The following is a 15,893-nucleotide window of genomic DNA, read 5'->3' on the forward strand; positions in this document are numbered from 1 at the left end:
AATTCTAACTGTATAATAAACAAAAATAGTACCATTTTTCATTTTATATTTCTAAAGTGAAATTAAATATTTGAAAAGTAAAGTTCCTGAAAAATCTTACCACTAAGTGCAACAATCCATTTCATAGAAAAGCTAAAGACTGATTTTATCAACTGAAACATGGAGTTTTTAGGGCTGAAAGATTGGTAATATTAAGAAATTCAATGTGCAATAAGTAGCAAATGTGTGAGTAAATATAATCTTATCCATGAAAACTGACAAAAGTATTTTCCTGGCCCAACAGCTAGCTACTGAAATCTGGATCAGAAGCCAGACAAGAGATACATGGTTTGTTGGGCTTTTTTTTTTTTTTTTTTTTTGGCTGTGATACAAAAATAAGCCTTAGGAACAACAATTTCTGTTCTTTCTAAAACAGATATACCATTAGATAATGAAAAATTTAAGAATCTCATGTTTTTAAGTTTGCAAACTAATAAACATCTTCACATAAATAACTAGAGAATTTTCAAAGATACTTATCAGATGAATATGCAATAGCTATTTATTTTAATAAAAAGTTTATATTTAAACGAAAGTAGAATATGAGGCCCCACCACAAAAGCAAACAACTTCAGAAACACTTAACAGACTTACTGTCTCATCTTGATGGGAATTTATCTTGATGTGAATGTTAATAGTTTTAATAGGCCCTTGCTATTTTTCCTGTAAGTTACTACAATACTATTTTTTTCCTCTATTTTCAATACAATTTTCAGATGGCAGTGGATAAAAAAATACTCTATGTAACAGAAAATGATTCTATATATAATATTGTTAATTTAAATATATGCCCACGTGCATATGCCATTTCTAAAAGTTAACTTTTTTTCCCAAAGAAGCCATCCAGCAAGCAAAAACCAATGCACCTGTTAATGATCCCACTCAACTTCCTTCAGAAAACCAAAAACCGAACAAAACCTGAAAACATTTTTCATTCTAAAACACTACTAAAAGAAATAAAGTATTCTTTAGATTAAGGCAATTAAAGTCAAGTGAGCAACATAGTATGTGAGCAGACATTTTCTCAGGGTATGCTGGTTCCTGGATGGCTCCAAAAGCTTTTCAGCTAACTTTACAATCACAGCAATTACCTCTCTGAGACAATACTTAATGAAGACTACAGACCTAGGCAACTATTTAAAAAACATTTAGAGGTCAAATTTTCTTAACAAGAAGCCAATGTATAATTTTGTAACCACAAAACAAATTCTCTCACACACACAGACACACCCACACCTTTAAACAACTTTCCACATTAATAAATTATGTAGATCACCTTTTGCCTAAGGGAGGACTATGATAATGACAGTAGATGCTATAGTTCGGCACTTCTGGGAGATCTCTTTAAAACGGTGATATAGTTTTATCCCAAACAAAGCAACCAAAAACCAAACAAACAAACAAACAAACAAACAAACCTCCTTGTATAAAATCATGAAATCTCTGGTTAAAACTGCCCTCAGAACAACTTACTTTAATTCCCAAACTTAAATAAAGCAACAGAAGAGAGGACCATGCAGCATAAAGACTGAAAGTATTAGTCAGCAAAAGCAGAAAGGGAACCCACATTGCCAAGTTTCCTTTAGATGGCCCTTTCAGAGTAGTATATCCTTGTGTTTGATGTGGGAAAGATGGCACCTGTGTATTCTGCTAGTTTTTATGAGTGATCAGCTCCAGCTCTTTGTACCATAGTGTGGTGGTCTCTGCTTGGGGGGACCTTCTGTATGATACTGACCATCATGTATGATAGTCTACATGATACTGACCATCATGTATGATAGTCTTTCTTCTTAAAATCTTAAATGTCACATTGATGTACCTGATTAAATGATGTGACCTTCCCATAAGGCCCATGCATCGAGTCATGGTTTCTATAGTGAAAATATATTCGTTAAAAAAAAAAAAAGAGGAAGATACCATACAACTGCCTTACTAATATAGTCACAATAACAGAAATCTAGTCAAGTAAGATTTCTTCCCCTAAGAAAAATCTCTTGGACAACAGCTTTACTTAATCTCTTCTTGTTCCCAACAAAAATGTGTGACAATTCACCATGGACCTCCATATAACAATATGGGCACACTTAAAATCCACTATGTTAAAGCATTCATTGAACAAATTAATTTTATCCATAAAAAATATGATGACATCATAGACATCATTGTTTTAGGATCCCTTCACAAATATCTTAGGAAGGTATTTGGACATTGATTGATTTCAGCCATACTATTTACAAATAGGGCTCCCATTGCCTAGTATGTGTAGCCTCATGATACCTGGCATTTTAGCTCACTTATTATTCAGATGAAGACTCCTGGGTTAAACAATGCCTTCACCTGGACCAGAGAACATGCTTTGATAAGACATGAGGTAGGTGTTCTGGTCTTTGTCTATGGTTTTGACTTGGCTTAAAAATTCTCTGCTTCATATAATGCTGTTTCAATTTTGAAAATAAAAAGAAATCAGTTTAGAGAGACTTTGTACTGGCGATATGTTCATTTGTGGGGACAAACTGAATTACAATTTGAGGCAGCAACAGAATAGCCAGAAATAAACAGGAAGCAGGTTCTGAGGTAAGACTTTTTATGATGGCCTAGATAGAGGTGCGAAGGATATATATTCAGCTAGGATGTGACTGTATATGTTCGTTAAAACATCAAATGTCTTTGATCTTCACTGAAATTAAATCAATTCAATATGGTGACAATGATTACTTCGTGATGATCAGAAGATCTGACTGGCTGTTGATGACATCACAGGAACTGCTGGGACATGTTCCCTGTATATAGTTGGCTACATGTGTCTTTGATAAATAAAAATGTGGAAATATTAATATTACTTAATAATGTAGTTTAGATTTGAAGATAATCTTAAGATAGTAATCTTTAACAGGAGGTAGGGTTAGAGGGAACACCAAAGGCAATTTTTTTCTTTTCTGCCTAGGAATTTATGACAATGTGCATAGAATTTAATATAATATAGACAAGTATAAGTAGAAAAATGATACTTTAAGTTATCAACAGTAATAGAAAACACCTCACGCTTCATACATTTTAGCCTAGTGACTGATATCTAGAAGTCAGAAAACATATGGTAAACAGAACTCACACAATCAAAATACTTTAAAAACTTTAAGCTAACACAGAAGGTAATACTCAATCTATTTTCAAAAACTTGGAATAGCTTTCATGGACAGTGAATTAGGACATTTGGTTCAGAATAGCATTTGTTTTTAATCATTATGTTTGGGCTGGTATTTTAAATATGAATTAATTTTGAACTTTCAAGGATATTAACTGCTATTTCTTAAGTTAATTTTTAGAAAAAAATGGAAGCAGAAAAATGTCTTACCTAATTTAAATAATCCATTATACTCCCTGAGCATATAAGATACCCCCTACTGAGTGGGTAATAGCTACTAAGTTTCAGTCCTACTCTAAATTTTGTTTCATGAAAAATTAAGATTTCATCTGTCATATTAGGTTAAACTAAAGCTACCAGATAAGAGTCATGTCAAACTGGATTACATTTTGAAGTCTATAATAAAAATAGATCCAGTACTCCAGTGCTCCTTCTTTTTTATTTTTAGGAACTATAAAAATAACTATTTTTAGCAGACTATTAGTTTTTCACTCAATATAGATTATTCTACTTTAAATTCTTTAAAATCCTCCTAAAATTCTGTGTTCAAAATAATGTTCAACAAAAACCAAACTGAGATCTGACTTGCACACAAATTGATTTACCACTTGAATCAAGAAAGATCGAATGACTTAGACAATGAAATGGTTAGTTCTATGTCAGCAGTAGAGGTGGTGGTAGTGAGCACCATCACTATCAGCATTACAGCATCTACACACCAGTTTCTAGGGAAATTCCACACACATTTATGTCATTTTTCTCAGAGCAGCCAGTTTTATAGAACACTTTCATTAAGTGGGTATTGCTAATGTTTTGGATTGAAATGAACAATTTAGCTACTTAGGCCACCCAAATTTGGCTACGGCAAAGAGGTTTTAAAATTTCTCAGACAAAATATTAGTGCATCACGATGAATCAAGTTGACATGAAACACTGTATTATTTCTGCCAAAACATGCAAGCCGTGACACTTACTACCTGTGTGACTTTGGGCAAGTCACCAGAGGAAGAACCTCTGGCTCTCAGCTTCTTTATACTAAGATAAGGGTAATAATAGCAACCCTGTCTCTGGACTGTTAACAGGATTACAGACAGAGTTTAGAGAAACGCTTGACACATAGTAAGCCCTCGATAAATATTAGTTGTCATAATTGCTTTTTTTTTGGACATACACATAAATAAATAGAATTATAGTGACTGTGTATGCTACCATCTTTATTTATCATAACATTCTTGTTATTTTTTTCCCTCTGTCCTGAAATATATTAAATGCAGATGATTTGTCCACTTGGAAATTTTTATTTTAGTCACTGGGTCTCAAGACACTGAAGTTGTGTCAAGATGTTCTTTATTACTAAATTTCATTAAAATCAATCAACTCCTTGCAAAGTAATCAGAAAAGAGACAACACAGCATGCTAAGTGGTTTATTTTAGAAAAAATGACCACTTTATTTCTCTTCACAATCAAATAAAACAATCACTGTAACCATTAATGGTAATGATGCTTTAGTGCTTTTTGGGTTGCAAAACACTTTCAATGCAATGGTGAAAGAGCTCCTCCTACCTTGCTTTTTCTTACTTTCAAAAGAACTCTCCATATAGAGAGACACATTTTTCTTTCTTTCTTTCTTTTTTTTTTTTTTTTGAGAACTATATTTTTCATGCCTGGAACACAAAGAGGGAAGCACCTACAAGCAGCAGCACTAATGCACTAATATTATTACTTTTATTCATTTTTCTTACAAGTGGTTCAAGTAGGAGAAATGAAGTCCTTCTCTTTTTCTTCTACACAAATTCACAGAAAATCCAGAGAAATGATCATGTTTCACAAAAGCACTGAACATGCTTCAATTTCACCAGGAAGAAGGCCACCTGATTACTGTCATTTAGGCATTCAAATTTTGCCAGGGTTCTACAGAAAACTCCAGAGACTCACTCATCAAGCTCTCCCAAATCTCTCCCAAGCTCTCCCAAATCTCCCAAATCTCTGGAGACTCACTCATCAAGCTCTCCCAAATCTCAGTTCCCCTGCCATGGAACTTTGTTTTTCTAATAGTGAATTCTCTCATGTGAAATCTCAATTTTGCAAACTGGCAACAGGAAAGCTTGATAGGCTATTTAAGGAAGTAAAGTCTACAATATGGTAGCTTTCATGAAAACTAATGAAGGGAAACTTCCCTAAACTGGGGGTGGGAAGTTCAAGAGGGGGAGCTCTCAAATCCTCACAGGTGGAGGCTATCTATTTTACTGCTGTGCAGACAAGAGGAAGGCAGGCCTACCTTTTCCTCCATAACCCCTCCAGCAGTCCAGTTGATGAGAGGCTGTCACAACTCAGCCAGTGAGAAGCCACCATCCTTTCAAATTCCAGTTTACTCTGATGGACATTTTGTTTCTAATAGCCTTCTCAACTTCTAGCTTTCCTCCACAAAAGAATGTTTTTCTCCTTTATTTTCCAGATTTGCCTATGGTTTTGCCCTAGCTTGCTTGTCCCATGCTGCAATTCTCTGCTAGTCTCAAATAAACCTATCCTTTGCTGGTAAAATAACTGGCAGTTTTACTTTTTTTTTTTTAATTTTTATTTATTTATGATAGTCACAGAGAGAGAGAGAGAGAGAGAGAGAGAGAGAGAAGCAGAGACATAGGCAGAGGGAGAAGCAGGCTCCATGCACCGGGAGCCCGACGTGGGATTCGATCCCGGGTCTCCAGGATCGCGCTCTGGGCCAAAGGCAGGTGCTAAACCGCTGCGCCACCCAGAGATCCCCAGTTTTACTTCTTAAGGTGGGTGAACAGTTCTTTCACCTTCAAAAATCACTATCTATACAGAATCACAGGTTTTTGAGCCCTGAAAGAACTGGGCCTTAAAGGTATTTTATAAACAGCAAATAATCATAATCATAATAAGAAAAAGAAGTTATTTTTCAAAATTTAGTCACCTTAATAATATTATTAAAGAGGTCAAATCCAGTGACATTGAACGTGGCCCACCATTCTTATTTAATGTTCCATTTATTAAGCAACACTCAATGCTATCAAGTGACAGGCATTTCTTGGCACTGAGGAACTTGTAGTCCAATCAAAAATAATGTATTCCTAATCCTCTGAAGCAAGAGCCCAAGATCTTTGCTTTATAAAACCAGGATTACAACACTGAACTCCTCTCTGCCTTTAAAAATACGAACTTTTGGAAGAAAAAGTTTACAAAAGAAATTAAATTAAAAATGATAAGAAAACTAGAAAAAATAAAAGAGCAGGAAAAGACTATAATTCACCACTTAAACAAAATGCTGGGAGACAAATATGAAGAGAACAAGCTTTTTGTTATAGATTGGCCTCTGCAGCAAAGTTCAAAACATGGCTCTGCTCACTCCAGATGTCAGTTGTGAATGACATCAGGAACAGACCCTACAATGTTAGTTTCAGGCTCATCTAAACTTTTCTAGCACCCTTTGAGTCTTGATATTATCTCAGGTCTTATCCCACCAGGGTCCAAATCCCCAGGAGGCTTGGAAATCCCCACATGCATGGATATTACCCCCATATATGCTCATTTCAGCTCAAACACTGTATGACAGCCCTACTAGAAGGTTCTACAAAATAGGCAATCTTCTTTCTGTACCAATTATAAATTTCTTTTAATAAAAAATTATTCTTCTAATAGAAATAAAAATATGCAATAAAATTTTTCTTAAAAAAAAAACAGTAAAAATAAAGAATTCCCTACCTTGAACACATTAAGCTGTTGGTTAATTGTCTCTGTTTCCATACCAACAGGGCCTTGAGACTCTTCATGTTCTTCAGCCTTCTGAAGCAGAGTAGAAAATTCCTTCAGTTTGCTGTAGAATTCTTCAAGACGTTCAATTGTCCCTTCCACCTGCTCTTCTCGGGCTTGTGCTCGGTCCAGTAACTTGTTGCACTGTTTGCTTAAAGCTTCTAAGTCCCTTTTGATTCCAACGAGATCAGGTGAGGTCTCTTCCATGGCCAGCATCATCTTGCAGGTTTTATTAGCATTGTCATTGCTTGCTATTAGGGCTTCCAGTTTCTTCAGAAAGGCTTTAATAGCCTCCTTCTGCTTTTGCAATGTTTCTACATCTCTCCCCACTGGGGCCATGCTATCTAGTTCATCATCAAACTCTGCAAACTGAGAAAACATTTCTCGGATGGTATTCTGGAAATGCCCAATGCCCTGAAGTTTGGTTTCCAAGAAGGAACACCTTTCATCAACCTGCTGACTCAGTGCACTATGTTCCTGAACTAAGGTTTCTGATTGTAATAAAACATCAGAGGTTCCCTTTGAGTCTGAGGCTTCTACCACAAGGTCCTGGGCAAGTTCTTTGACCAAATCTACCTGATGCTTCAAAGTCTGAAGTCCCTTCTGCTGGGTCTGCAACACACTCAGGTACTTGTTACTATAGGCCTGGGGTCCTAAGGAGTCATGGACATCCAGCTGTTCCTTTGCACACTGAAGCTGCCTTTTAGCTTCTTTAGAAACTTCTTGAAATTCTTTAAACTTCTGGGCCATGTTCTCCAGAGAGAATTTCTTACTGTGAAGTTGTTCAGTGACCATGTCTATCTTCTGGATCAGTGATTTATTCTCATCTGTAATCACCTCTTTATCTACCTCACAGACACTGAGCAAGCTATTGGCTGCATTATTAAGCAGTTCTACCATTCCCAAGTGTTGGTTCATTTCCTTCTGCAGAGACTTTAACCTGGCAATAGAATTCTCTGTTTCAGTGGGATCCAAGCAAAATTTTATTTCCTCCAGGTTATTTTGACATTTGTCTATCCATGGCCGGAGGGTCTCTACATGTTCTTTATACTTGAGGGCTTTTTCCAGTGAATCTTTTACTTTGTCTTCTCGTTCTTTCACCTGCTTATTAAATCCATCCCAATTGGTTTTAATTGTGTTAAGTTGTGACTGTAAGGCTGCCTTCTCAGACCCTTGTGTTTTTAATAAGAGATTTTCACCTTCCGCAATGGTTTTTTCATAGATACTAGACTGAGCAGACAACATTTTACTGAAGTCCTTCTGGTCTTTAAGCAATGACTCCAAGACATCAAGTTTGGCTGATATTGGCGGAGAACTATTTTGCTCTTCTTTCTTTGTATCCAGCCAAACCTGAAAATCTCGGGACATTTGCTGAAATTGGTGAGAGCTCGCACAGGCTGATTGGAGGTGCTGAACATGATTCTCTAAAAATGAAATCACAGACATGTTTATTTTACATCAAAATGTAGTCCAGTCTATGAAAAGCCAAGAGAAGAACCACCAAATAAATGTACGGAATGGTCTAAAAGGAAGATGCCTCTTCTACTTGTGTGGTTTTTCCATATCACAAAGGCACCATGTGGCACACGGGAACTGCATGGGTTAGGGTTCTGGTTCAGCCTCTCATGAGCTATTAGACCCTGGACAAATGATGAAACCTCTAAGTCTCAACTCCAAGTTGGCAAAATTAATAGAAGCTGTTCTGGCAATTAAATGATAGAATATGTAAGGTTCTTAGCTCAATGCCTGGCACATAAAAGTGGTCATAACAAGTAATCATCATCATCATAATAAAGAGCTAATATTATCAATATCCCGTCAAAATAAAGGGGTAGGACCAAAATGGTTAGTGCTATGATCAATAAATAAACCCAATCAATTAGTAAAATATAAACTATTTGCTAATTGCAAGGCACTTAAGGTTACTTTTCAAACAGAACAAATGTAGCAGCCAAATGTGTTCTTTGGCAGGCCCGTCTAACAGGCTCACTACTCACTACTGCCACCTCTGACACCCACTGGGACGTCTGTGCCAGAATCAGGGCCACAGCAGGTAAGAGAAGAACACAGTGCCAAGTGCTTCTCTTTCACACATTTCTCTAGAAAAGCTTTCTGTGACAGAACGAAACAAAGTAACTACAGATGAGTAACGGGCAGCCTTTTTAATAACCGTATTCACCTGTTTTTCTGGTGCAATGAAACATGACAAGAACATAAATTTACATCTTTTAAAAACCAGCTTGAAATACCTAAAATTTCAATGGGCCTTGGTTTTGCCAACTATTTGTGCAGCACTGCCCTACTGCTGCTTCTACACATGGACACAGAACCACTCTCTGTGCTCAGGAGAGTGGCCCCTCCTTCATCTATACTTTCAAGGAGCACAGATTCTCTTCAGGATCCTAGATTCCTGGCAGAGGCCTGGAAAGAGGCACTACATGATCTCCATTTCCAGGAAATACATGCATTAAAAGAGGACAGACAAACCTGCTTTTTGTTCAATATCCTTAAATGATTTCAAGATGCCTTCTAGTTGCCTACTAAGTTCTGCTTTCAAGTAATCTTCCTTAACCAGTGCTGACAAATCCTCACAGAGGGCCTGGGCCACTTTTATCTGCTTCATTTCCTGCTCTAGTTCCTGCTTCAGTTTTTGGGCTGCTTCCAACTGCTGGTTCATAGCATCAGGGTGTGTGCTCACAGCCACACTAATGCTGACTTTATTATCCAAGTCACTCAGTTTATCAGAAAGGCTTCTCAGCAGGCTTTGATACTGTGTGCTTTTAACAATGGCTTGGTCAATCCAGTCACATCTGTCACTCAATTGTCCTGTTAGGCTGTCCCACTTTTGGGTCACAGCTGCCAATTGCTCTTTCACAATCCCATGGAAAGAAGGGTGTTCACCAGGTTTGCTTAAAATGCCCTGACCAGCTGCTGTTAGCTGTTCATACTGAGTTTTCCGAGTGTCAAATTCTTGCAGCAGAATCTAAGGCAAAGAGGTAACGAGGGTAAATAAACACACAAGTTATTGGATAATTAATTCTTTAAAACAGAGCTCTAAGTTTCTAAACAGACAGAAATGGTATTTATCTATCTAGTTTTTATTTTTGTTTTTAAGTTCCTGTTTTCCTAGTTTTTATTTCAAAGGCAGGGCAACAATCTTAAATTAATCCTAAGAGCGATGGTGCTTCGAAGAGAGAAGATTTTGTCTAAAATCACATCCCTTAAAGGGGAAAAAAGAGGAAAGTAAATATGGAAGTCTGGGCAGAATGAACAACTGATGTACACAACGGGAAGCACTACTGCTGGACAAGTTCATACCACACAAACATCGAATTTTTATTTTTCCACTTGTAGTTTTCTCTTTGTAGACTATTTTAAATGTTCTATATTTTATACAATAGGAAATGTGCAGCAATAACAGTGTTAGAATACATTAACTGATGGTGCATTATTTTTACAATTTTTAGATATAAGGTTTATTGACATTTATAGTCGCTAATAAATCATGTTGCTCAGAATGTGCAGGCTCAACATTTATCTCATCATACAATGAATAATCCAGAGAAAGTCCCTTTTTTTTTTTAGTATATGTTACCTATCTCAGAGGAGACTACCAAGGCTAGGGACAATTATTTCTTCCTAAATATTTATTTATATCTTTTGTTTTCGTTCTCTTCAGATTAAGAACATACATGAGCTAGGACATGTTGACTCTCAATGACCAAGACTGGTTTGTATTTTCAAAATATAGAATTAGCCGAACTGCTCTAATACTATACTTAGATGTAAGGAAATCCAACTGGAACTACAACAGAGCTTTTGATACTACATCTAACTTACATTTCAGGGACTTTTTTTCTCCTTGAGATTCATCTGCTTTATAATTAGACTAGTCTAACCCACTGTGTTTCAAGGTTTCCTCTCTGTTTCTCTTATTCTTTCTCCTCTTTTTATTCTGTCTCTTCACCCCTCAGGGGTGTATTGCATGAGTTTTACAAGTTTCATTATCTTCTACCACAATCAAAATGAATAAAACCTCAAAGGAGTAATTTCTAAACAATAAAAACCACATAGAAGCTTCTCATAAAAATGTTATTACTTACACAATCACATTAATATTTCAAAGAAGGCCCTTTTAACAGGGTCTGCATAAACCACAATATGACTGAAATGATCAAGGGACTTGACCCACTCATGGGCTCAGGAGACTGTTCTGGGATGCCTCCTGGTTTTGGTTCTCTGGGGGGTCTCCTACTAATCTCAAGATAGTATCTTATGGCCATCTGAAACATTACAAATACACTTCAAGGCAGTTTAAGCACATACTGTTCAAAGCTAATGTGTTTATAATGAAAACATTTATCTTGTTAAGTCACATGACACTCACCTGCACCTGCTGCCTTTGTGTATTTAGCATATTTGGGTCAATTGACAAGGGCCCAAGAACACTGACCATCAGTTCTTTTTCCACAAGCCACTGTTTTAACTGAGCTTCTACAGTCTGGAATTGGGTTAGATTATTAGAGGATTCTTCCAGTTTTTGTTGTCTATCAACTGTTAATTGATTGAGTTCTTGCCACTTAGAATCTAAAAGAAAAAGATAAAAGATGAAACTGGTGTTTGGTCTTTATACATTTAACATCACTCTATGTGTGAAGACCTCAGGGTATGACTCAAAATGATACAGAATGGCTATCATTCTATCTTTGCAACTCTTCTTACGCAGTTGATTAAAGCCTAATCTAAGAGTTAATTGCATTTAATGATATAGATTTTATGGTCCTGGAGCTGTGTGTCAACTGAAGTTTATGAAGATAAACTGGAATCTGACTTTAGAAGGTAATGTAGAAAATGGAATGAATATTCCTTAAGGCAAACAGGATCCAGAGATACCTCACTTCTTCTAGAAGTCTACAGTCTGTTTATTCAACTATAACTGATCAACTAGAACAAGGAACATTAATCCTTTCTTTTAATAGCAAATCTTCAATGATCAGTGCTGGACAAATGATTCGCACATTTGTGTATCTATGCCCATTCTCTTCTATTCAAATCACACACAATGACAACCAACTGCTTGAAAGTTACAAGTTTAGGAAATCTCACTAACCCTCTAAACATTAAACACACACACACACACAAACACACACAACTTTTTATTCCTATCAAAAGTGATTATTTTTCTGACTTCTAGATTTCTTTGAAAGGTTATTCTCTCTTCCATGTCACTAAAGTGCAATAATTCAGAATGTTCTTTCATGATTCTCTTAACTCTTATCTCCTTGGTTATAAACTCTTCAGTATATCCTTTACATTCCTAGTGCCCTAACTCCATTTTGGTCTTCATCATGTTTTGCCTACACTAGTGTTTCTCAAATTTCACCTGCATTACAATCACCCAGAGGGATTAACACAGGTTGCTGGGCCCCATCCCCCAAATTTCTGATTCTATAGGTCTGAAGTGGAATCTGAAAGTTTGCATTTCTAGAAAGTTCTCAGGTGATACTGATGCTGTTGATCCCAGGAGCACATCTTAGAGAACTAGAGTCCTAGACTATTCTTCTCACTCCCTGTAATTAGTATTTCTCAGCTGCAGCCCATTGGGTTCTAAAATAATTTCCCTAAAACAATCATTTAAGTATGTCGTTTCTAGGCTCATACTGTTTAATAACTAACTTCTCACCACCTACATGATAAAATATGAAGACTTATGCCTCACATTCAAGGGATCCCACAAACTGGCCCTAGTCTAGTAATATTAGAGGGTCTGCACCCTGAGATGAAACCTCTAATCTGGTCCTGTTTACCCTACCGCTATCATCCAAACAGGCTTCTGCTTACACAAGCCCCATACCTAACACACTCTACTTCTTCTCCGTACATCCCTGCTCTAATCTTCCATCACAATTCCACCTGACTTTATGTCTCTGCTAGAAAGCCTTTCCTGCTCTTTCCACCCTTAAGACAGTATGCTCCCTGAGGCCAAGAGTTCTTGACCAGCAGTTGAACATATTAGTCACTCAATAAACAGTCACTGATGGGTGTGATTAATTGACCTGACAGATTTTTTTCATCTAGCACAATACAATAAATGGCTAGTTTTGATAAAACATAACCCCTGAAACCTTACCTAATGACATCATTCTATATGGCATGTTCTAGTCAAACAAAATCTGATGATAAAATAATTCAATTCAAATAATGAATTGAAAGAGAGAAAAATAAAAATTTTTAGGAAGCTCATTCCTCACTCTACCCCTATTCTAAAATGTCTTGATAATACTGCCCCAAGTAATTCTGATTATCCCAGGTGAGAGCCACTGAATTAGGAACAAATTAATTATAATACAATAGGAAAGGAGTCTATAGTTGGATTAGGTATACCTTTGAACATTAAGGTCCCTCACAATAATCTTTTTTCAAACTAAAACATACTTACAGATTTCTAACATATCTGACCTTATTGGAATCACAATATTTAGCTCAACATAATGGAACAATTGAAAGTAAAATAACTCTTATTATAATTGTAGTAAACACAGAGCACTTCCTATGTGCCAGGTATAGTCTGTCTGACCTATACACACATGAATTCACTGAATTCTCCAAACAATACTATGAAGTAGGGAAACTTAGTACCATTGTCTTACACATATTTTCCAGAGCATTATAATAATGGGAAGGGGTGATATGATAAGACTTGTGAAGAAAATTCTGTTTATGAGAAATAGTTTATATAGGGACCAGATGGAGATGGGAGGATAACTCTGGGTAAAGAATGAAAACCACCAGACTTCTGTGGGGAGTTACTTTTTAAACTTGACTAGGGAAGAAAAGAATAAAGTAGGGGCTAAATAAGTCTCAGAGGGAACTCCAGGAAGGAGAAGGGAGCCTACCTTTTCCAGACAAGAAAAGTTATATAAAAGGAATATTTAAACTAAAATGTAATAAAGCATAAAAAATAGAAACACCAAATATCAAGTAAAAAATAATAAAAACATGGTACCTGACATACAACATTTTATTCACTAGTATCTACCCTCTTCATAAAAATAAATTTGGTTACGGTGTTTAGCAAGAAAAATACAAGAGATGTCCAGTCTCAGCACAATATAATTTGAAATGACACTTTTAATTATACAGCATCTTAAACATGAAATATTAAAGCAAATTCAAAAATAACTTAGGCTGGTGGATACATTTTGTTCTGATAAAGACTGTGATTAAAAAACAATTGCACTTCTTTCTATTCATGGACTCTGGGATAAGTGACATAACATACCAATTTCTGTCAACATCTGTTTCCATTTGGGGGCCTCAGGAGTGTCTGGGTTCTCCTCCAACAGTTCTGTCAATTTGTCTTTCAACTCCTGCACTTTGTTTACATTTTGCTTCAGTTCTGCCTCAAATGACTAGACAAGGGGAAAAAAAACTATGTTACACTATGTCAACATCAAAAAACAAAAACACAATTATAGTAGATAAAAATATACACTGTTGAGTGGTGAAGTGGGTGAGGGACTGAAATTTAGCAGTTATTCTCCTTTCCTCTTAAACAGTCTTCAACCATTCCTGATAAAGGAATCCCAAAGAGAAACACTACAGCTATGAAGAAAATGACTCTAGTCTCCAGTAGCTAGGAAGAATTTCCCATTATTCTCAATCATATCCCTTTGGAAAAAAGGAAAATGACATCAATAATACTGTAACATAAGAAAATCAGTCTTCATAAAGGCTGCCAGGTTTGAGAATCCATTAATGAATCAACACTTTTCTGGATAAGAATTATAGAATTCAAATATAGACAGACATTTTTGCCATCATCGTCACAAGGTAAAATCATTTCCCCAACCTTGTCAGTTGAAGAAAGAAAGGCCATCTATTAAAGAAAGGGAAAGTGTGAGCTACCCTATTTTTTTTTAAAGATTTTATTTATTCATGAGAGACACACACACAGAGAGAGAGAAAGAGAGAGAAAGAGAGAGAGAGGCAGAGACACAGGCAGAGGGAGAAGCAGGCTCCATGCAGGGAGCCTGATGTGGGACTAGATCCTGGGTCTCCAGAATCAGGCCCTGGGCTGAAGGTGGCGCTAAACCGCTGAGCCACCTGGGCTGCCTGAGCTACCCTATTTTATGTTAGACGGAAAAAATCCCTAATACACTGAACTAAATCTTTTCCATAGGTGTTTAAATCCCACACTTAACCTGATTTAAAGGTGGCAAAGCTGGGATGCCCAGCTGGCTCAGTCGGTAGGAGCATGAGAGTTGTGGGTTCAAGCCCCACATTGAGTATAAGGATTACTTAAGAATAAAATATTTTAAAAAATAAAGGTGGCAAAGTTGCTTACACTTAACAGATTATTCGTCATTATAATGTGCATGTAAAATAGGTGATGACTGTTATCATTACTTTTTACAGAAAAGGCACATTAAAGAAAACTGGCACATTATTTGCTGAAGGTCATAAAGGTGGAAATCAGAACATGGTCCTGACCGCCAGGTCTGGGATCTGGATGCCAGCCCATTCTCTTGCAGATCTTCAGTGAATGTATCCACAGAATATACCTTATTCTGCTCAACTTGAGTCTTTACAGCTTCAGTATCTGTAGGTGTAGGTGCCTGGTGCCACTTTGCCGCAGTCTTGTTCATCTTCTGTAGCCACTGCATCATTGAGCTTGATTCTTCCTGGGCCTTTTGCAATTTGGACAGTTTAGTATTCAGTTCAGCTATTTTGTCCTTAAGTAAAAGGCCAAGATCTTCATAACCGTGGCTTATGTCAGTCATATCCTTTTTAATGGATGTTAATTCTAAAAGTAAAAAAAAAAAAAAAAATCAGATGGATACATTTTCAAGACATTTAGAGTAGGGTTCTAGAAACAAAAGTTTCTTTACAGGATATTCTCTTCTATTTTGTCCATTTTAAGCCTACTATGGTAAAGTCATA

The 15,893-nt window shown here is 36.5% G+C and overlaps 1 protein-coding gene across 29 annotated transcripts in view; it reads right to left on the bottom strand.

Moving 5' to 3' along the window:
- Positions 1 to 15,893, bottom strand: part of DST (dystonin) — a 479,832-nt gene that overhangs the window by 83,766 nt on the left and 380,173 nt on the right. For all 29 annotated transcript variants that reach the window (XM_025991085.2, XM_072734513.1, XM_072734492.1 and 26 more), the window contains 5 exons: positions 15,515 to 15,756; positions 14,233 to 14,362; positions 11,338 to 11,537; positions 9,438 to 9,933; positions 6,903 to 8,374 (listed from right to left, as the gene is read on the bottom strand). In XM_025991085.2, coding sequence (XP_025846870.1) covers positions 6,903 to 8,374; positions 9,438 to 9,933; positions 11,338 to 11,537; positions 14,233 to 14,362; positions 15,515 to 15,756 — 2,540 coding nt within the window. The remainder of the gene's footprint in view (positions 1 to 6,902; positions 8,375 to 9,437; positions 9,934 to 11,337; positions 11,538 to 14,232; positions 14,363 to 15,514; positions 15,757 to 15,893) is intronic.

This window comes from Vulpes vulpes, chromosome 1 (genome assembly GCF_048418805.1).
Source record: "Vulpes vulpes isolate BD-2025 chromosome 1, VulVul3, whole genome shotgun sequence".
Classification (NCBI taxonomy): domain Eukaryota; kingdom Metazoa; phylum Chordata; class Mammalia; order Carnivora; family Canidae; genus Vulpes; species Vulpes vulpes.